The sequence below is a fragment of the Struthio camelus genome, chromosome 3 (assembly GCF_040807025.1).
Source record: "Struthio camelus isolate bStrCam1 chromosome 3, bStrCam1.hap1, whole genome shotgun sequence".
In the NCBI taxonomy this organism is placed as follows: domain Eukaryota; kingdom Metazoa; phylum Chordata; class Aves; order Struthioniformes; family Struthionidae; genus Struthio; species Struthio camelus.
The window spans coordinates 77,429,770-77,451,146 of record NC_090944.1 but is presented as its reverse complement, the minus strand read 5'-3'; the positions used below and the strand labels follow the sequence as shown (position 1 = coordinate 77,451,146).

Sequence of the window (21,377 nt, the reverse complement as noted above, 5' to 3'; positions counted from 1 at the left end):
TCTGTATATCTGTTAGCATAATATACTAATTGTTGCCCTGTTTATTTTCTCTTAAATTTCTAGCAACATTTCTGTGGTTCCTCCAACTCCACCTCCTTTCGCTGAATCCACAGCAGGAAGCAATGTGACGGTAAAGGCACATATGTGCAATATATATGTATGCATGCACTATCTTAAGGTGTCATTTATATGAAAAGACCAGTCACAGAAATGCAGTAAATAGCAACAGCTACCATAACATCATTTTGCAATATAAATGCTGTCTTTTGTCACTTTATTTTATGCTGCATTGGAAGTAGGAGAAAGGTTGGAGTCTATCATGGCAGAATTTTTTAGTTAGTTTTGAGTTTTTGAGGAAAGTGATTATCCCCCTCTACTTGGCACTTGCTTCTTGAATACCACATCCAGTTTTGCCCCCTCCACAGTACAGGAAGGACACTGACAGATTGGAGCAAGCTCAACAGAGGATCACAGTGATGGTTGGGGCTGGAGCCCTGGCCTGGTGGGGAGAGGCTGAGGGAATGGGGCTGGTGCAGCCTAGGGCAGAGGGGGCTGCGGGAGGAGCTCACCATAGCCCCAGGGAGCTTGGCAAGAAATCGGAGCCAGGCTCTGCTCAGTGGTGCCCGACAAGGGGGTGAGCGACTCAGGGCAGACCTGGAAGAAGAGAGGGTCAGGCTGAGTTTAGGGGAACGCTTTTCCCAAGGAGGACAGTCTGGCAGTGGATCAGGTTGCCCGGAGAGGTGGTGCAGTCTCTGTCATTGGAGATTCTTTTATGCCACTAGTAAAGCCCTGCATGACCCAGTTGGAGCTCACAACTGGCCCTGCTTTGAGCTGGGCGTTGGACTGATACCTCCTGAGCTCCCATCCCACTGGCATGATCCTGTGATATTAGTCTTTTGTAAAGTGATCATGCATTGCTTTCATTAATGAGTGAAAAACAGTGATTTTGATGATTGCTTTTGCATTACAGTTTTTAATAGACAGGATACTAGGACACGACTCAGCTCGTTGAAATCACACAAAATGTTACTGACTTCTGCAGTTGTTTTTAGTCTGGGTCCTGAGGCCCTAGTTTTGAAGTCCACTGCTATTTTCTTAAACATTTTAATATGTGCTTACCTGGGTTTTGATGAAAATTCTTTGCTTTTAGAGGCACAGGAGCATAATAGCAGGTCTGTAATAGATAAGACTTTCCTACTTGAAATATTAAATACATTACAATGAATCAGTCATGTAATTAGTTGTACTTATGAAATTGCTATGAGATCTTCCTACAAGGAGTTCCACTTATATATCAAAAAGTGTGGAACTGAAAAGATCGTCCATAATCATCCTCCATAATCATACATCAGTGTGACGGTTTGCAATGGTATAAAAATATGTGCTGTGTTTATCTACAGAAGTGAGTACAGACTGCAGCCTTACCATTTGCTTGTTGTGTGATCTGTAGGTATGTGATGATGGAAACTTTGAAACACAGCAAATATTCTGTGTGTTCTTATTTTTGGACTCTCCCATTTACAGGAACTTGGTCAGACTAAAAGTTTTAATAAATCTGTGGAAAACTTGTTTTTGTCTCTCACAACACATATAAAAAGTAAGTAGCTTTCACTGCATCATCATTCTACAGTAACATAGTCAAATGTTTCCATTTGTTGGCCAAATTGTTGGCCATTAAATAGTTATAAATTAAGGACAGTGTAATGACTAATGCCGAGACTGGGCCAAACAGAAAAATAATAAGGTAAGTCTAATTCTCCGTCAGAATTCTGCCAGTTGTTTAACAGGCTGATGATACTAGCAAAGAATGCCTTTCATGTTAAGGAGTGAAAAGATTGTATAATGCTATTTTTAAGTTTAGTGGTTGTTTAGTGGCAGTAAATGTAATGGAAGCAACGCAGAGTAATACCCGTTTTCTGTTGTAGTTATCTTTGTATTATCTATCTAATTGAACCCCAGTTGAAGAACCTGTCACGTAAAGGAAATAGGGGTTAATGTTTTCACTCTCTGGCAGCTTTTAAGAGGACTTCCTTCCTTTATCTCAATCTATCTAGTTTTTTTTTTTCTTTGCATGTTTCTAACAGGTAACCACTCCTAACAGTTCTTTCATTCTGTTACTCTTATTTCCTTCCATTCAGTTATACTATCAGCTGCTCTTTATGGTGCAGGCTATCTATACCTCTCTAAAGCTTACTACACTGCAAACAGCCTGTCTTTGTGGAGAGGAGATTAAAGGCATCAGTGAGGAGACCTGGTTCTGAGCCTCATGAAGAGGGCTTACAGATTTGTGTGCATTTGAACCAACCCCAGCATTTTTTGCACTGTCTTAACTCCAAATATAAGATTAGACCTGAATAAATTGGGCTTTAGTTTCTTTCTCCTTTTCCCCTTAACTTTAATCTTACCCCTTGCTCACTCATTCATCTGACTTCTTCCATCTATCCTAAAAGCTTGTTCGGTAACTTCACAGATTTAATGTGTGGTCTATGTGAACATGTACTAAAGCTATGCAGAGACACAATAGCTGTCTCTCCTGAGCAGAAGCATGTTGTAGAGGGGCCTAGGATATTTTGTTACTGAAAGCACGTTAGCTGATGCAGCACAGAATAGGATGCAACAAATTTATTCTGCTTTCTGTTAGTTTGCAGCCTGAGCGCGTCCCACTGCTGCTGGTAAAGACAGAGTGGAGGACTGTCAGTGCCCAAAGCACAAGCCTCAGCATCTGGCTTCACAAGATGCAGTGAGCTAATGTAACAGCTCACTGCTACCGAAAGGGAGATCCTGCTTCTCCTTCCCGTCTTTTCTCTCTTTCTCGTTTTCTGGCCACTGCTTAGCTAGAATTAGCATCAGTGGTTTTGGACCCTGCTGTGAGCCTGAATTAACTAATTAAAAGGGCAGAACACTAACCCAGCCAAAACAATGGGCACTTTTTTGCTGGCTTAGTGAGTTAAATAGGCTCAAGGTAAGATGAGCCTGCCAAGGTGTTGGAGCCTGCACATCACAGGGCTGTGCGGCTAGGAGCCAAGGGGTGAGGAGGGAAGAGTAGTGCTTGCAGAGGGGGAAGGCAGCAAGCTGTTAGCTCAACGCAGGTCTACGTGAAACCGCGCTCAATTGCTGTCATCCCCAATTAGAGTAAGGACCTTTTAATTTGTAAGAAAGTAACAGGCTGTTACAATCATCAAAGTCAATAATTAAAAGAAGGTATAGGAAGTCTTCTAGAGAGAAAGATTTGGGCTACTTGACCTAAGAAGACAGCTTTTGCAGACAGTATGGCCTCCCTCTGAAACCTGGCACTGATGAATACTTTCAGTCACAAGTGTCTAAAGTTAGTGCTCTGTATCTTACGTAGATAAAAATGTCCTGGTGTGCAGAGGTATTTAATACATGCAGCTCCTGTGTATTACTGTAAATAAATGGAAGATCCTAGCTGTGCCTCTGATGCTATCACTGGAGCCAAAGTGTGTGTGCAGCTGAGAGCAGACCGGGGACTAATGCATGTGACACAATGCCTTCCTTGTCTGACCTGCTCTTGACGGTGGTACCTTCTTTTCCAGCTTGGTTTGGCAGCAGCCGCAGATTGTTATAATCCAATAGTTGTTATCTGGTGTACGTAAAATGAGTTGCTGGTTGTAGTTTTCTTTGCAGTGCAAAATCACCCGTGATATGAACTAATAGTGTCCCTCTTACTGACTCTCTGGGTAGAGAAGCCAAAGGAAGAACGGATATGAAAACCTTTTCTCACAACAAGCTGTTTTGTAGCCTGTTCATTTTAGGAGAGTGTGCAGCAAGTTTGTGTTTCTGCTTCTACTACTAGTTAAACTGTTCAGATTGTATCTACTCCGTTAGATTTATCACTCCATTCTCTTTTATAATCTCTGATTTCAATGTGCATTTTAAAAACTTAGTTTCATTTACGGTCAGAGATGGTTTAATTGAGCCTGCCTATGAATATGTCATGTGATGCCTTAATGTGGTACAAAAAGTACAGTAAACATGAGAGGACTGATTGCTTCTAAGGACAAAAATAACCCAGAGTGGCTTTAAAAATCACTCCAGAGTGTCGTTGTTCCTGAATGCCATAATGATGTGCTGTCTGAGGTTCCTCCGTAGTAGCTTATGTTACAGGAGAAAGATTTGTTTCTTCTACATGAATTAAACATGTGATAGCTATTTCATGTACCACTTATACATTATTAATTCTTCATAAGGAACTATCTAGGGTTTGCAACACAATGTTTGCTGCTGAGCCTGGTAGTTTTGAGCTTCAGAAATCACAAATGAGTGCTGTCCTTCCCTTTAAGTAAAGCTCTGACTGTACGCGGAGGAATAAGAAACAAAAAGTGGTGCACTAAATGTCCAATTGCCCCATAGATTTATTTGACAATAAACTATATGTTACTGAGGTGCCAATTCAATAAGGTACTTAAGTATGGACGTAAGCTTATCTGTATAGTGTTATTGCAGTGTTATTGAAGTCAATGAGGGCTGCTCATGTTCCTGAAATTATATGTGATTTGGGACCAGAGGATGTAATATCTCTCCTCTCTTCCATATTTTGGATTCATTTATAAGTGTTTTCCAATATACTCTGCTTCCACTCTAATTTCCACTATCGTATCAGTATAAATTATTATAATGTTCTTACTTTTATCCTGAAGAAAACTAATCAATACTTATTTGCAAATACCTCTTTACAAATCAGTATCTGAACTAGATACAGGGACGGTAGCAGCTACTTCTGTTATTAAACTGTATTTGATGCAACAATTCCTTGCAGCAGCTATAAGGATAGGAAGCAAAGAATATAATTTCCAGTTGAAACAGCAGGGAAAATTTAGGTAGGCCAAATATAATTATACAATATGGGACAGGTACTTGGCTTCCCATCTGTTCCTTACTCTCAGAAGATCAATAGTGGAATTACAGGATGAAAGTCTAAGAGATACAGTATTAGCCTACAAGTCTACAGAATTGCTTGCAACATTTGTTATAGTGACATCTCTCTTTGTGTTCCCATCAGAAATCTCTAAGTCCCAGAGTGATATGGCTGACAGATGTCTCCTAACCACAGATTATGGGCAGAACATGGAAAAGAGGAAGGAAAGAAGGAGCCAGTCTGACACTGCCATCAACATTACAAGCAGGGTATCTAAATCATTATACTCGCTCTCAGTGACTGTACGGTCTGTTTTGGGAATGAAATATATTCATAAAAACAGTAACTTTTGTAGTGTGATTTTGCTTTTATTATAGGAGCAGAGCTTAGCTGATGCCCCCTGACAGTGGCCAAAAATCTGATTCTTCACAAGGTTTTTACCAACACTCCATGCTCGGTCTCAGCTGAGAGCTGAGGATGAGGTTATTTTGCCCGCAGGTGCTCACAGACCCTCTGGGGGCTGATTGCTGCCTGCTCTGTGTGACCATAAGGCTGCAAGGAGGTGCTCTGTCTCTTGTTCTATTCCTGCCCCTCTTGTTGCTGAACAGGACTAAGCCATGGCCATCCAAAACCCATCCTTACATTTTCTGAGCACTTTCCTCTTTGGCGAGGAGAAAATGGTGACTGCTGTTAGCTGCTGTGCAACTGCCATTTTCTTTTTGCTTTGTCTGCAGCCACAAGCTTTCATTATTTTCATGAAAAGTTTGAGAAAAATCCAGTCTTCCTTTTTCACAAGTTGTGCAGGGCTGAAAATAATGTCATGTGTCTGCTTTAAAGTTACACTGAAGATTTTGTTTTGTACATTTCGCATCTCCAGTGACCCACATGGTGGGTGCTTACTGAATCGCCTTATTCATTTGAAGTGTGTGGTCTGCTAAGTGGCTGAATTAGATATTGAAAAATGCTTTTGCTTTGGGCCAGACCTCATGGGAAGTGTCACTCACTGCCAGCTTGATGCACTTTTCACTTTCCTCTGAAGTGTTAGGTGTTACATGGAGGAGGCAGGATGTCAGACATGGTGGACTAATGGTTTGAATTGGCCCAACAGCTTCTGTGAAATCTGGGAAATTAGTTTTGATATTTTTGTATGCGATCATATTATAAATAAAATAGGCAACATTTCTTAACTACCTGAGTGCTACTTTCATTGTGGCAAACCACACTTCCGTGTTACTTTATATATTGTTCCACTGGCAGAGGGCTGTTCTTTTAGTGCGCTGAAAAACGTCAGAGTTGCAGATAATATGAACTCTACCTATGCTTCATTGCATGTTGTTCACACACAGCCAGTCATGTTTTAAGGATGAATATGGATTCTTTGGCTTGGCAAACGTATTAAGTAGGAGATACCAAGTTATTTGTGTGGGTTTTAATTGACTATTTAAAGATTTAGGCCTTAAATTATGTCCACCCTTTGCAGCAGAGATTTGGAAAGCTCGCTGTTGTTTATGTTGTGAGAGCTCTACTTCTGTGGGTCAGGGAGCCTTTGTTTCCTTCAAACCAATTCAACTACATCTAAGCCAGAATTTTAGTTTTGCTAGAATTACTCTTGACATTCTCTTATGAATGTCATCATTGCCATTTAGGTTTTTTAATATTGAAATATAGGTTTTTTTTTAATATTGAGAGAAAATTCGCTTGCCTGTGCCTGCACCTGCATGGTGGCTTTTTGTATCTGTACTGTGATTTAAAAAATATATTTTTAATCTCTGTCAATGGCAGTACTACATTATTCTTCTATTTATTTTGTCTTGTTCTAATTTTTCTTTGCATTTAATAAGGGCAGCTGTTTCTATCATTACCAGAGCTGATGACTAAGTTTAGGCGCAGAACCTGTTTTCAGTTATTTTCAATTCACTTGTAAAACAACTTTGAAAACTAATCACTCAAATTCAGAACAAAATATGATCTAGACATCTGATTTGCTGTGATTCCCACCAAAGAAAGAGTTTACCTGCATTTTCAGAGAATGAATTGAAACAGTATTTTTTCCCTGGAAAACATTTTTTTTTCTCCCAAGTATGACTGGGAAGTAGTATCTGGAACTCTGCCATTTTGAACATGCACACTATAAAAATGGGTCAGCACTTGAGTTTCAAGAACAAGATCTGTCTCTTTTAAGTTAGTTTCTCCTGATTTATGATATGTGCTGAACTTGATCACGTGGATCAAAGCTGAGAAAGTGAAAAACAATCCAGTGCCGAGAACTATCAGCCAGTGTAAAACCTGGATTTATGAAGTAATTGAATAGTACTTTCTAGGGTCTCTCATCATCAGAATCTATAAGTTCATTAAAGGAACTGAAGGCAGTAGGTGCAATTATACCTCTGTCGCTGGGGGAAAAAGCAAAAACGGGTAGGCTCTGGAAGCTGTTTGCAGTGTGTCTGGAGCTGTCAGCCACTCCTCCTGTAACGGTGGGTGCCCACTGGTACAGGTATTAGAGCTGGGCTAGTTGGGAGTCTTGCTTAGGACCTGAGTCTAATCTTAGCACTGGTGTTTGTGTTGCCCTGTCAATCATTTGTTTTCTGTTTAATGCAGTGGAGAAGTCTTTTTGATCCGGGCAGCAAGCTGAAATTCAGTGTCTGGTAGGCTGTTTTGGTTAGGAAGTGAAATCAGTAGTGGTTTCAAGTTTTTTTTTTTTTTTTTTTTTTTTTTTTAGAGCAATCCTATTTATGTACAAACAAGAGAATTAGAGAGTCCTGCTTCTCTGAATGCAGGACTTGCATAGCAGAAGACAGGTTCTCTGCTGAGAAGGAAGCTCGTTTTTGTTTTTTGAGACTGTATTCTGAATGCACTTTATAGTTGTCTCCTTCCTCAAAAGGGAACTTGGCGAATTCTTACATCTGTCCTTAAGGTAGGGCAGTTATTACACATAGCAATTCTGTGCATTGCAATAACATCATGCAGGTTTGGGTTTTGCACATCCTATTTTTCAGAAGTACATATCATCTCTGATGTCCTCATGCTTTAGTGCTTTCTGCTGATGGTGCAGGAAAGGTTCCCTGGTCTGTTAAATACACATTTTCTGTTCCTTCTTGTAAGTCCTAATTATTTAGTTGATTTAGTAACTTTGTATTCTTTCTATCTTTCAGGTAATTCTTGTCATACAATTTTTTTCTAATTAATTTCTTCTTTAGCTGCTAATCTTCTAAAACTTCTCACTCTTTCCCTACCCATTGACCTGTATTATCAAGAATTAGCAGTGTGCCAGAAGGAGCCCAAATCTGTTTTCAGCACATTTCTAGCCACATGTATTGGTGTTTTGGCACTTCATTCCATTACATCTGTTTTCATTGGAAGCAGAGGGGGCAGAAGGTAAATCTTGAGGAGTTTTGCTAATTTATATGTTAATTTATCAGCATTTTCATGGGAAGACTGGGGAGGTAAACGTATTTAAAGACAAAGCATAGACAAACCTCAGAAATTTAACCTTTTCTATAATCGTAGCTAAATAAGACCTTATGTATTGCTATTTTCAAGTCTCTTTTCAGCCTACATTCACTCTTGCATAGGTAGACATGGGCATGTGTCATGTATATTGCAAAATACTATTTTTAATTTCCTGGATACAAGTTTTTTTGGCAAAATTACTGTTTTGTTAAAGGCTAATAAGGCCCTCTATTAGTGTATTGCTACTTTTGGTGTGTTAGTGTACTGCTCCTAGTAGTGGCTGTATTGACACTAGCTAGGATGAGGGAGTTGTAAATCAACATGTAAATTAAGTTCCTACATTCTCTTTGGATGTGTGCCAGCTGTGTGAGATTGATCAGAGTGAATTGCAGTTAATGAACTGAATTTTCCTGTGACAGCATTCCTGAAGGGAGCAGGACACTTGTCTCAAACAAAAATAAACTAATTGCTGAATCTTTTACAGGTAAAAAGTACACCTAGCCTTCAACAGCTCATTACTGAGGCCCAAAAGGACAGTGAGGTTCTTATCAAAAGGAACTACAAACAGGAAGAAGACACAATAACCAGTCCTGCAAGTGATACAGTTTTCTGTGAGGGCAGGAGACATGTAAGTTAAGCTGAAGTGTGAAGCACAGTAGAACAGATGTCTAGTACGGACAAATGTAAAAGTTCTGATCTTTCCATTTTGTATTAGGGTTGGGATCCTGAATGTGGTTCTCTCTCACCTAGTAGCTAGCTTTTTTTCTTCAAAGTTTTCACAGCAGGGTTTTGTTATTCTGCAAGAACTGTGGTAATGCAAACGTCAAAGGAAATGAAATCCAAATGTCAGAATGTCAGTGGAACTGACAGGAGGAAAAGGAAGCCAATAGCGACAGAAGCCAAGGAAGCAGTTCATAGGTTTAAGGAATGTCTTTGAAACCTCCTCTGATGGATGGCATTTTGAATACTTCAATGAGAGAGAAGAAAGCCAATTATAAAGAATTCAGCACATGCTTTAAAGTCTCCATGATTAACTGTTAAGGATAATTTCTATATGTTAGTGATGAGGTTAGGCAGTGAGGATTAAATGGTCAAGGAATCCATGACTGATATTGTAAAGAAGGGAAGTAAAATGACTTTTAGGGAATCAAAATTCAGCAAGCCTGCTCGCCTTGCAGAAGTGTAAAAACAGACAGAAAGCCCTTGGTGCTCCCTCACAGTTTACTGCACAGTGGAGTCTAAGGTGTTACGCAAACAAACGGAGAACAGTTTTGGATAACATTTGTGATTCCGCTGGCAACCATTGCAACTGGACTATAGGCAGCCCATTCTTAAAAAGGAAGTATTTTCTATTATCTTGTAAAGGGGAAGGCCAAGTTCCATTAAACATCCTCTTTATGGATAAATGTTTGATTTTGATCACCACTCCATGAAAATGCATCTTCCAAAAACAGGAGATGGTATTGCTCCCAGTCATGCCAGCAGAAGTGCAATACAGGAAGTCATTTAGCAATACAGCTAAATCCCGGTGTTCTGGACCGAGGATGAGCCATTTCTACACTGAATGTGTGTGATTCCTGATCAAGTAGGAGACATACGTAGTGATACTCAATCCAAACATCATTAATCAGAGTAATTGTCCAGCTTCTCTGAATAAATAAGTTATGTAAAATAAGTATTAGGGCACTTTTGCAGAACTTTTGTTAGGATAGATGAGCTAAGGTAAAAAATCTATTTGTATTCCTTTGTCATGAAAGATTTGAATGGAAAATAAACACTTCTTGGTCAGGTGCGTAAAAATATTTTCCATCAGTGAGTGGAAGAGCAGTACTGAGCAAAGCTGCAAGGGAGACTCTTGCTGATATACATCCTGGGGAGGGAGCAAGATTAGGTGCAACAAGCATCAGGTCAAAGCTTAGTCCTAACTCTTATGACTTCCTTAATAAGCACTCTGATCCTTCTTTCTTCTATGTTTGCATATTACTTTGAGCTTATAGGATAGCGTAGATAGCTTCTGTAATCTAATTGAGCTATTTATGTGACTTTTAAAATGGATATTTGGCAAGTTGCACAGATGAAGAATAGCGTCTGCATGGAAGAAAGATATGATCTATTATAAACACTGACCCTGTTCTCATAGCTGCTGGTTTGTGCAGTACAAAACTCCTTGGTTTAACTAGTCTTGTGCGGGTTGGTGTTTTCAGAGGGAGAAGTGACACAGATAACACAGATATCTTAGTAATCTAGGACAGCGTTACTGTGAGATTAATTACAACAACAATTGTGTCTTCCTGACACATGCTATATAAAAAGATTCTGGGGCTGACATTAAAGAATATTATTATAAATGCATGGAGACCAAACAATTTTGATTGAGTTGATCATTTGATACAGTGAAAGCTAGATAACACCGTGTAGTTACCTGGCTATGCTGGGCTACAGAAAACATTATAGATTCTTCCTTCATTTCAGTTTCATGGCCTCTGTAAGTGCTAGGCACACATGGCGTTTATGTATGTGGATGGGCAGCATCCAAACCTTTGCCCTGTAGGGGAAAGTAAATGAAAGAAGAACAAAGTAGCTAAGGGAAGCGAGGAACCAGGGCCAGGAAACAGCTTTTTTATGCACTGACATACAGTAACTGGATGTCTTTGTACTTTAATCTTTCCTGAACTGTCTGCTGCAATATGGAATATGTCATATCTCTACAGAATTGAGGGATCTCATAAAAGATTACTAGGGATACTTTGCCACTTTTGTTTCCTTCAATGCATATTAGAACCTTGCATCATGACAGGGTATCCTGCTATGAACTGTGTACTAAAAGCAGTCTCCTGCTGTATTCTATATGTTCTTAGATTTCAGAGCTTTTTCATTAACCATTACTGAGGAACAGTCCTCTCTTCCTTTCAAATACTTAACCTGTTTTCTGAATGGAACGTACATAGCAGATTTACTGGGAGATAATTTCCAGATCAAGACGTTATCTGATAAAGCATTTTCTCAGTCCAGAATGTTTATTGAAGAGAGAAAGGCAAAGCAGTACATTTTGCAGTTATAATATTAAGGGTTAGTATGGAAAACAGCAGAATGCTTTTATACCAGTTATCTTAAATCTTCATAATTTCCAGTAGCTTTGTAGTCAAGTCAGTGAAGATATAGACATTTGAGGAGAAAAAATGTTTTGTCCTTTTTGATTTGAAGCTACTTTTTCTTAAACATTTCTCTTGTCTTAGGGGAGTTTGTACAGTCTTAACAGCACTTGCACCGAATATGGCAATTTTGGCAAGGCTAATGTCACAGGAGAAATAGAGTTTGCCATAAGATACGTCTTCAAAGCTTGCATTTTAGAAATTAGCATCAAGGGATGCAAGAATCTGGCTTATGGAGAGGAGAAGAAGAAAAAGTGTAATCCGTAAGTATTTTGTTGTGAAGGAAAAAGAAATAACAGAATCACAGAAAGGTTGAGGTTGGAAGGGACCTCTGCAGATCATCTAGTCCAACCCCCCTGCTCAAGCAGGGTCATCTAGAAGACACTGCCCAGGAATGTGTCCAGACAGGTTTTGAATATCTCCAGGGAAGGACACTCCACAACCTCTCTGGGCAACCTGTGCCAGTGCTCAGTCACCCTCACAGGAAAGAAGTTTTTCCTCACGTTCAGACAGAACTTCCTATGTTTCAGTTTGTGCCGGTTGCCTCTCGTCGTATCGCTGGGCACCACTGAGAAGAGTCTGGCCTCATCCTCTTGACACCCTCCCTTCAGATACTTGTACACATTGATCAGATCCCCCCTCAGTCTTCTCTTCTCCAGGCTGAACAGTCCCAACTCTCTCAGCCTTTCCTCATAGGAGAGATGCTCCAGTCCCTTCATCCTCTTAGGAGCCCTTCGCTGGACTTGCTCCAGTATGTTCATGTCTCTCTTGTACGGGGGAGCCCAGAACTGGACACAGGACTCCAGGGGAGGCCTCACCAGGGCTGAGTAGAGGGGGACAGCCTTTTTAAGACAGGTTTGTCTGTAGTGGGTGAAATCAATTGATATATGATGGTATGCCATACTAGCGCTTTTCAGAACATCCAATATATATAATCAGCACTTTTTACAGGCTGCAGGGCAAATAGGTTTCATACTAGAACTTATTGGTTTCCATTCTGAACATTTTCTGCTAGCAATTTTCTCTTTCCCTGCCTGAAAGCTGTTGGGGTCTGTGTTGCTCGTAAGCTCTAGAGAGTAGCTGTTCGGATTTTAGCTCTTAAGTTGTGCCTGCAAAACTAATACACATGTGGTCTAATAGCTAAAAAATGAGATGGAAAATTGAAATGTGAGTCATGTTCCTAATTCATCTACTGACTCATTGTGGGTCACTGGGCAACTGACATACATACTACTTCTGTGCTTCCATTTTCCTCATCTGGAATAAGGATAGACATTTCAGCTACTGCAATGCATTTTAAAATCTAAAGCTAGTTAATAACAATATATTATCATAAGAGGAAAAAATACCTACTTCTATGGATAAAATATGCCATAGAAAGTGTCATTTTGACAATTAAACCTCGATAGTTTGTCTATCTATTACTGAATGATCCTCTCTGACCATGCAGCAATCATTCCTAAAAAATCACCGAGCAGAATATCTAGCTACATATTCTTATACCTATTCTTGCCCCTGCTGTCATGCAGCATTTGAGCATGTTTGAGTGACCATGCTGGAACTGCAGAGCTACTCACCTTCATCCAGAAGGAATGTGGCTTTGTGTATCTTGTAGAGGAGGGTCCTAAAACTGAGCTTTTGGATGAGAGGAGCCTTGCTGGAACAGCAGCTTGTGAAATGGCACAGTTGGGGAGTGCTCCAGTTGCAGGAGGCCTAAGAGGCGATGGGGGAAGAGTTATGCAGTGAACATAATATTCTCTATTGGCATACAAAGTACTGTTTCCAAACCAAGAGGAAAAGTACAGGCAGTGTATTTACTTAGAGCACTGGCTCCAAAGCAAAGTTTTAACTGCTTTTTAAAATGTGTTAAATTATTTAGCTCCTTGACTGGTTTGAACGCTGTCTGGTTAATTTGTAAGTGCATTGGGCTGTGTGATAGGGTGAGAGAGGCTTTAAACTTCTAGTACCCAAATATATTTAAAAGTAGTTTTACCTACAGGTAGGTCTGGAAAAAACAGAGAATAAGTATAAGTAAGTTCTGCACTGGCGCTATGAAATGCAGTTGACACAATAAATTAACCAAGGGGCTCTTTTGAAATTGATTTAAATCATAATATCTGAAATACATATCAAAAGTATGGTTTTAAAATAATGCTGTATTAACAAGGATTCCTTTCCTCGCCAGACACTGTGAGCTGGCACTCTGTGTTGCTAATAATCTCCTTTAGTTTTGAATCCATAACACAGCTACAGCCCATTGAACACACATTAAGGGGAATGTTTAAGTGTTAAATTATTCACATGACTGACACGTGAGCAGCTTTGGGTAGGAGTCACTGGTGCTTGACATTGGTCCAACTCAGCTTCCAGAAGACTTTTTTTTTTTTTTTTTTTTTACTGATTTTCCTTGAAGCAATGTTAGGGCAGTTTTGAATGCTTCTAAAAATCTCATCCTTTTACTCTAGCAGTTATTAAAAGAATTAGTTTGAAAACAGTTATGAATTATTATGTATTATTTGTACGATTATAACTTTTTAAACTATATAGTAGTTGGTGTTGTAAAGGTGAGATATTTTCTTCATAAACAAGCAGTAATGATTCTGAAGTTGATTGAGCTGACTTTTTTTTCAGAGCACATAATATACTGTGTGTCCTGCTGCTACAGTTGATAGTAACTGATTTCCTTGGTGACTAGTTTATCAGGGGCCACAAATCTGAAAACAGGAGATTTCTATTGAGATACTAATTCTATTTTAATTAGAATAAGATTGAAACACATTAGCTGAAGGATGTATAGGGATCCTTATAATCTGTTTGTTTACTTTATTGAAAAAGAAAGGCTATACATGGTATTTTGGCATTTTATAGCTTTGAGAATTACCAAGTTAATAAAATCACTTAAGAATTAATAATTAAAAAGTCCTCCTGGTTTAACTAATTTATTTTTCTTCCCAGTTTAATTTTTCCTTCTGGTCACTTTACATTTATCCTTCTTTCTACCTGCAAGGTATGTCAAGGTTTATCTACTTCCTGATAAATCTCCTCGGAGTAAGCGGAAGACAGCTGTCAAAAAGAGCACAGTGGATCCAGAATTTCATGAGACTTTGAAGGTACCGTTTGCAATTGTGTGCCACTAAACATGCTTTTCCTTGGTAATGTTTCTTTTTGTAATGTACAATCGTGTAGGTTCGATATTGCCCTGATGTGGCAATTCTAGGCATCAGTGACAGCAATCATTAAAGAATGGTGGCTGCCAGTCCAAATAAGAGAAAATGCTTTTGGAGTTATGTTAGTACATTGCAAACTATTAGAAGAATCTGTCTTTGTTCTGAGCTAAATTGTGGCAAAACAGGTGTCTTCTACAGACATATTCTTCTGCATGTTCAAGAACTGAGTGTATTGCAGAGTAGGGTTAGTATTTTATACAGGTATCCCTTTGTACCAATACCCCTTTTGTGAATGTCATTGCGAGTGTCTCTGTGCAGTTAGCTGAATGCATGCCAATGCATGCCACCCGCTTTAAAGTGTTGTCAGCTTCCTTTTTCCTGTGCAACTGATGCCATGCATGTTTGGACTGTCTAATTTCAAACATTAATAAACCTACAAGAAAACAGTAGGTATGATTTTAATTCCTTAGTACTGTGCAATATTTCCTCCATTCTTATGACAGCTCTGTAGGAGGAGGCATTCTTCTCATTCACAGATGCATGGTGAAATGTGAAGCTGAAGCTGAGTACTGTTGCTAGAAGAGCTGAGATTAGTAGTTTGGTTGTTCCCAGCTGCAGTTCCGTGCTCAGACCGCTACACCGCCATCTTTTTGTGTGTATCAGTGAGCTGGAGCAACACATAAGATTATAAGTTCCTCAGTAACATTTGACTGTGTTTCCTTTGAAGGAGATATAATGAACTAAAGTTAATGGAGGGACAAACTTGTGTTAGAGCTCTTGGAACTACACAAAAGTTTGAGTGTAACCCTCATCTGTCAGTGTGCGTAAACATCAGGAAATTGTAGTGAATGAAACAGGCGAAATCCTTGAAAATTGTTAGAATTTTGTGAGGACTCACTCAGCCATAGATAGGGTAACAAAAAAAAAATGTATGTATGTTATGTATTTTATTCTCTCATACCTTCAAGTCCAGGTATAGGATTTGGGTTGAAAAATGAGCCTAAAGCTGAAATAATTGCTTCTAACTTTACCATCCTTTTTCAATGCCAGAGTCATGGAGAACTGGATGGAGGGAGTGTGAGAGCCATGCCTGAGCTGCCTATGTGAACCCCAAGAGCAGCTCAGTTAAAAATCATTTGAATAGGAGTTCATCCAGAGTAGCAGAAAGAGTCAAAAGCACATAGTGTTGGTGCAGGTAGGCTGTATTATGTCACTGAGATCCAACCTGGTGGGATCCAGCTGCAGATTAAGGCATCTACATTTAGGTAGCTGCATGTGTGACAAGCATGTAAGCACACTTGGGAGTCATGGCGCTCAAGGTGATTCAGCTCACTCCAGAGCCCACACCCAGCTTGTGATTCAGTTGCCTAAATGCAGATAGCGATGATGCCCTAGGCCATCGCGTTGCCTCCAACTGGCAGTCCAGGAGGCTGCGCGTCACCCGTTGGTCGTGTATCACATTCACCAGTCTCATGCAGGTATCTTAGATAGCCAGCAGTACCTCATACAGCCCTAACTATGTTTAGGTAGTAGATCAGGGCTTTAATGACTGGTCAGCCGAGTCACTTCATAGCTGCTACTGACTGCGTTGAGTAGATCTCCACTTACCAGAATGAAGGTGTCTTAACCTTGAACAGACTTCTGCCCAGAGCAGTCAAATTGTACTGGAAGTGTAAAACAGAAATATTAAAAGATAACGGCAAAAATGGTTAACAATTATTTAAACTTTTGGATTAATAATCAATGTCTTTAGGGAGGCAGGCAAAGGTATTCCCATAATGTTGTTTCATATTTGGATGGGCGTTATTTAGCATTTGAGGAGTGAGGTAAGAAGCAAATTGCAAAGTACGTTAAGACAACACAGTTCTGTCTGGATCCAGACGCCTTCAGCCATGCTGTGGCTGAACTTCCTTTGCGCAGCTTATGTATATGGGCCTATATTAATTCTGTGTATTGCTGTTTATATTCCTAGTACAAAATTGAATACTCTCAGCTGGGAAGTCGGCAGCTTCAAATCTCTGTGTGGCACGCAGGAGCACTCAAATACAGGGTGTTTTTGGGGGAAGTGATCGTCCCACTGGCAGCATGGAATTTCAAAGATAGCTCAGCAGAGTCATACAGCTGGTACCAGCTCAAAGCCAAGGTGACTCTTTGTTTTTGTACTCAATTGTATCTGAAGAACAGCATGTAGTGAAAGCTAAATCACCCCTCTGAGGTCATTGAGGGATGACTGCTGCCAAACCAGCCCATGAGTAAGATGTGTTGCAAATATAAATGAGCTGTAAGAATGATGTGAAATAGAATGGTTGCACTAATGCAAAGTTCTGTGTCCCTTTCTTCAGCTTGAAAAGCTTGAAGATAATCTTGTGCAGTACAGCGGAGAACTCCTGGTGTCTGCAAGACTGTCAGTACCGGCCCAGGATAAAAATTCCCAGTTTGAAAAGTGGATGAGAGAAGGTATAAAACATTTCAGCATAAATGAAAGCTAGATAGAAAAGTACTGAGATCAACAGATGATCAGCAGTGTGTGGCTGTATGAGTAGGCAATATTCTTGCATGGCGTATTAACAGCTACTGCAAATTATGGTTTGAGGTGTATTTGTTGTGGAAACAGTTCTTACAATTTCCTTCTCTAACAGTATTATGTTTTAAATTCATTAACATTAAAAATTTTGCCAACTTCATCTTTTTGTTCTTTTTAATATTAACAAAAGCTAGTTATTAGGATGGCAGTAGTATGATGCACCCAGATGTTTGGCAAGCTTCTGCATATATGGTGTTGCCAGTAGACTTTACTCTGGAGGTGATACAGCAGTTTTGTTGCCCAAGGCCAATCTGGCTGTAGAGATGGTCGATTTAGGGAAAAGGTGGAAGGGAAACTGTTTGCTAGGGTACCAGACCTGCCCCCTTGGCTTTCTCCAGTGAACTCATTTTGAGGAGATTGTTTCACTTAGAGTATGTTCAGTTTAAAATGTAGAATCAGCTGGTTTCAGTTTTTAGTAATGGAAGACTTGTTAGGTATGGAAGTACTGCTGTAGTGCATCAGAGCAAGTGTCTGCTGATGGAGGAGAATAAACACCTGGGGGTAGGGAACAGGACACCCTCATGTTCCTTAGCTCATTAGACCGTAAGAATGACTGCTATCTATGTTTAAGACCATAGCAACAAGAGGAGACCAGTGGGAAGATCAGATTAGCTGTTAGATTTATTTTGCGGTGGTTTTTATTCCCATTTTTTTTCCGAAAAGAACCCCAAAGCCCCCATTTTCCGTTTTTCCTTCTGTGCATGCCTGTGTATTCAGGCTTTGCCCTATAAATAGAGCTGTAACGGAGGGTTGCTATCACACTATGGCATAGGCTGTTTTGCCTGCCTCTGGCTGTGCTTCAGGAAAACACTGTTGTGGGTCCTGCCCTGGGTGTAGTCTTTGCAAATGCAAATGAAAACTCTGTTTGGAACAGGCATTGTGAAGCAACCTACTACTGATTGCTTGCATTTTTGTGTTTGAATTAATTATACACTTTACAAGCAGGTTCAAATCTTTGGAATGATCCTAAAATACAGTACTGTGAATCCTCATCTCAGTAGTACTGTTCAGTCATTTTCCTCCTTACTTATACCAGCACCTCAAGCTACCAGCTGTACTAGTTGGTTATTATTTAATGGGATAAATCTTCCCGTTTCAGAAAAAAAAGACCAAGTTGCTCCCAGCTGCCAGCTTCAGGTTATGGTATTTGGGACCAAGAACTTGCCTGTGCCGAGAGCTGCTGGAACGTTGAATTCATTCGTTAAAGGGTATGTATGAGCCTTAACACTTCAAATAGAAAATGTCACGCACATCCTGCACAAAGGTAAATATTGACACATTTTGGTCAGGAGCTTGTCATGTGAAAGTGGCATTGTCCACACTCTTAGGCAGACTTCCTTGTAATGGTGACAGTTTACACTTGGTGTCTGCTTGATAGCTGCCCGCAGCAGGGTAGTGAAAGTCCAGTCTTTATTTTGAGTCCTGAATGGAATGTCTGAATTTACTGATGTTTGATGTTATTAAAAGTTAGCATTCATTATTTTAAATTAGAACTTTTAGGTATTAGGAGAAATAGGGAAGAAATTGTAAATCAAGAGGGAGGTGACACTATTGTAGTGTCGTTCCTGTTTTCACCTGTACTTTTGCAGAATGAAATATAGCTTTGTATATATTGGGAGACAAGCTTTTATGCTTTTATCCTCTTCATTCTAGATATTTTAAAAGAGGAAGGAATGCTTTTTTTTTTTTTTTTTTTCTTCCCTGCACTGTCCGAGTAGTTTGTACTTGGGGGTCATTTTTACCTTCTAACTGTCAGGCATCAGACTCTGCTGGATGTATGCTACTGGGTCACATATTTAATATCTCACAAAGATATTTTACCAGCTGTGGCACCTATCTTCAGTGAAAGTGGTGATCAGTTCATCTGCAGAACAGGCAGGCTTCAGGCATAATAAAATGGGGAACAAGGACTCCCTCAGCAGTCACTGACAATGGAGGAGGAGGAGAGCTTACTTGTGCCCACACTGAAGGCACATAGGAGGAGAAGCAAGTCCCAAAAGAGCCTGAATAGCATCATAGCCTACTTAGCTTAAGCTGGGTGGTTTGTTTTTTTTTTTTTTTCCCCCCCCCCGCTATTTAGGGCACACCAAAGGGCCCTAGCTGTTCAGCACAAATGTTTTGTTTCCTGATTGAGAGATTTGAGAGATGTACAGTTTGGATCAGTGACCTTGCTATACTTGTTTTTTTTGGGAAGCTGTCTTATCCTTCCGGACCAAGCAGAGGTAAAGCAAAAGTCTCCTGTCCTGAAGAAAGAAGTCTGTCCTCAATGGAAACACTTGTTTGTCTTCGATATCAGCCCAGCTCAGCTGCAGCAATCATGTCTACACTTGACTGTCTGGGACCAGGCATCTTTTGGCTCGAGTGATCGATTCTTAGGGGGAGCCACACTTGGTGCAGGTAAGTTCTTTATCACTGAAAATTGAGGGTAAAGTGAGATCAAGGTTATTTTACATTTTAAATAATATTTACACTACATTTTACTTAGTGTCATGTGCTTTTATTTTTGTGTATACATATATATATATATATATATATATATACACACACACACACACACGCACGCATACATATATAGAAAGAGAGAGAGCACGTGTGTGCCCCTCCCCCTGCCTACAGACCCTGGCCTAAGCAGCTTGCAACCTCAAGCTTTGATCCAGCAAGCCCTAGAGCATGTGTTTTGGTTCAAGCCTGTGCAGAAATTAAGGTAGTCAAGGGGAATTTTCAGGCAAAGGGATTTGCTAATATGGTAGCTCTCAGTCTGAGAGCCTAGCCATGCAGAAGACAGACATAGAAAAGGTGGATTGAGTCAACTCTTATAAGCTCCATATATATTTTGTTTATAACCTTTCAGAGAGTTGTGCCTATTATTTTACATCCATAAATCACTCTGATCACGGGACATACAGAAAGAGAAGCTTGCTCAGGAGCCTTAAAGGGACTATTGCATGTCTGAGCTCTATTCTAATGTAGGAAAGTGCCCTCTTTCTCATGGCTGAGAAATTCCTTATTGTATCTACCCTCTGCTCACTGAATAGGCTGTGTTTAGCTTGTAGTTGAGCAGAAAAATGATATCACGGGAAGAAAAGGGGGAGAAACTGCAGGAGGCATTCTTCCAGGGTAGTAAATGCTTTAAATTCAGTGTTGGAGATGAAAGGCTCATGAAGATTGAGGGTCAGTCACCTTGCTATGGCATCTACATTAATTTTAGAGGAGTATTACCACTAATGATCACTGAATGCTGTGCGAATGTCCTCTCAAGCTTTCCATGGTTGTCCTAGCCAGGCTTTTTTTTTTTTTTTTCCTGTTAGAAAAGGGCTGATGACTGTTCTACCCTAAGCTGTCATACATTCAGGTCTCTAGAGATGAAGTGAAAGAGTAAGTTTAGTGTCATTTTGTTAGTTTTAGAATGCACGTTTGCCCCTCTGCTTTTAACAGTACAACAAAGAGGTTTCTCTTTGCTGCAGACTGAGTTCTACAAAGACTGTTCCTAGTTTAATATGATATAAACAATGCTTCAAACATGTAACTGTGATTTATTACAATGAAGGAGCAACAGACCAGCTGAACTTGCTTACCTAATCAGTTGGGTCAGAAGCTGTGCAGAGCTGGACCTAGAAAAGTCTTGGGGTAAGGCCAAATGAAGAGTAACCTTGTGATCTTTCATTTTACTTTCTTGCAGAAGAATCATTTGGCTTTACAGACCCCAATTCTCAGCCAGTGCTTCAGTGGCAGGAAGTGCTCAGCAACCCGAACACATGGATGGACATTGCGCTTGTACTGCATTCAAATAAGGAAAACTTTAAATCATAAATGAGGTAACAGCACAATATTTTTTCCTTCCCAGTGTCTGATGTATTGAAAATACAGATTAAAGTGGCATGTATAGTGCCTAGTCTGGCTTTTGGGGAATAAAGTCGCCTGTTTAAAGGGGTATGATGCTCTGAAGGTTTTAATTCTCCAAACGTTAAGGTTGTGTTGTCTATATCTCTAGATTCTGAAGAACTAATACTTACTTTATACTGGAGTGACAAGTCCAGTCTGAAGTGCATCATGCTAGCAAGACATGGCAAATCTAAGGTTCCCTGCTGGACTGAGCCAATACCCAACATGTCTGATTATACACCATATGGACCAGAGCAGGATGAGTT

General features: G+C 39.9%; 1 protein-coding gene across 5 annotated transcripts in view; it reads left to right on the top strand.

The window, feature by feature from the left end:
• The window catches only part of SYTL3 (synaptotagmin like 3), a 59,496-nt gene that overhangs the window by 14,901 nt on the left and 23,218 nt on the right, over positions 1-21,377 (top strand). For 3 of the 5 annotated variants that reach the window (XM_068938579.1, XM_068938581.1, XM_068938580.1), the window contains exons 6-16: positions 64-130; positions 1,525-1,597; positions 5,021-5,145; positions 8,811-8,954; positions 11,563-11,741; positions 14,486-14,588; positions 16,618-16,788; positions 16,988-17,102; positions 18,329-18,437; positions 19,424-19,626; positions 20,909-21,044. In XM_068938579.1, coding sequence (XP_068794680.1) covers positions 64-130; positions 1,525-1,597; positions 5,021-5,145; positions 8,811-8,954; positions 11,563-11,741; positions 14,486-14,588; positions 16,618-16,788; positions 16,988-17,102; positions 18,329-18,437; positions 19,424-19,626; positions 20,909-21,039 — 1,420 coding nt within the window. In that variant the 3' untranslated portion in view covers positions 21,040-21,044. Of the gene's footprint in view, positions 1-63; positions 131-1,524; positions 1,598-5,020; positions 5,146-8,810; positions 8,955-11,562; positions 11,742-14,485; positions 14,589-16,617; positions 16,789-16,987; positions 17,103-18,328; positions 18,438-19,423; positions 19,627-20,908; positions 21,161-21,377 lie in introns of those variants that run through there. The other 2 variants (XM_068938578.1, XM_068938582.1) reach the window with 1 other exon arrangement.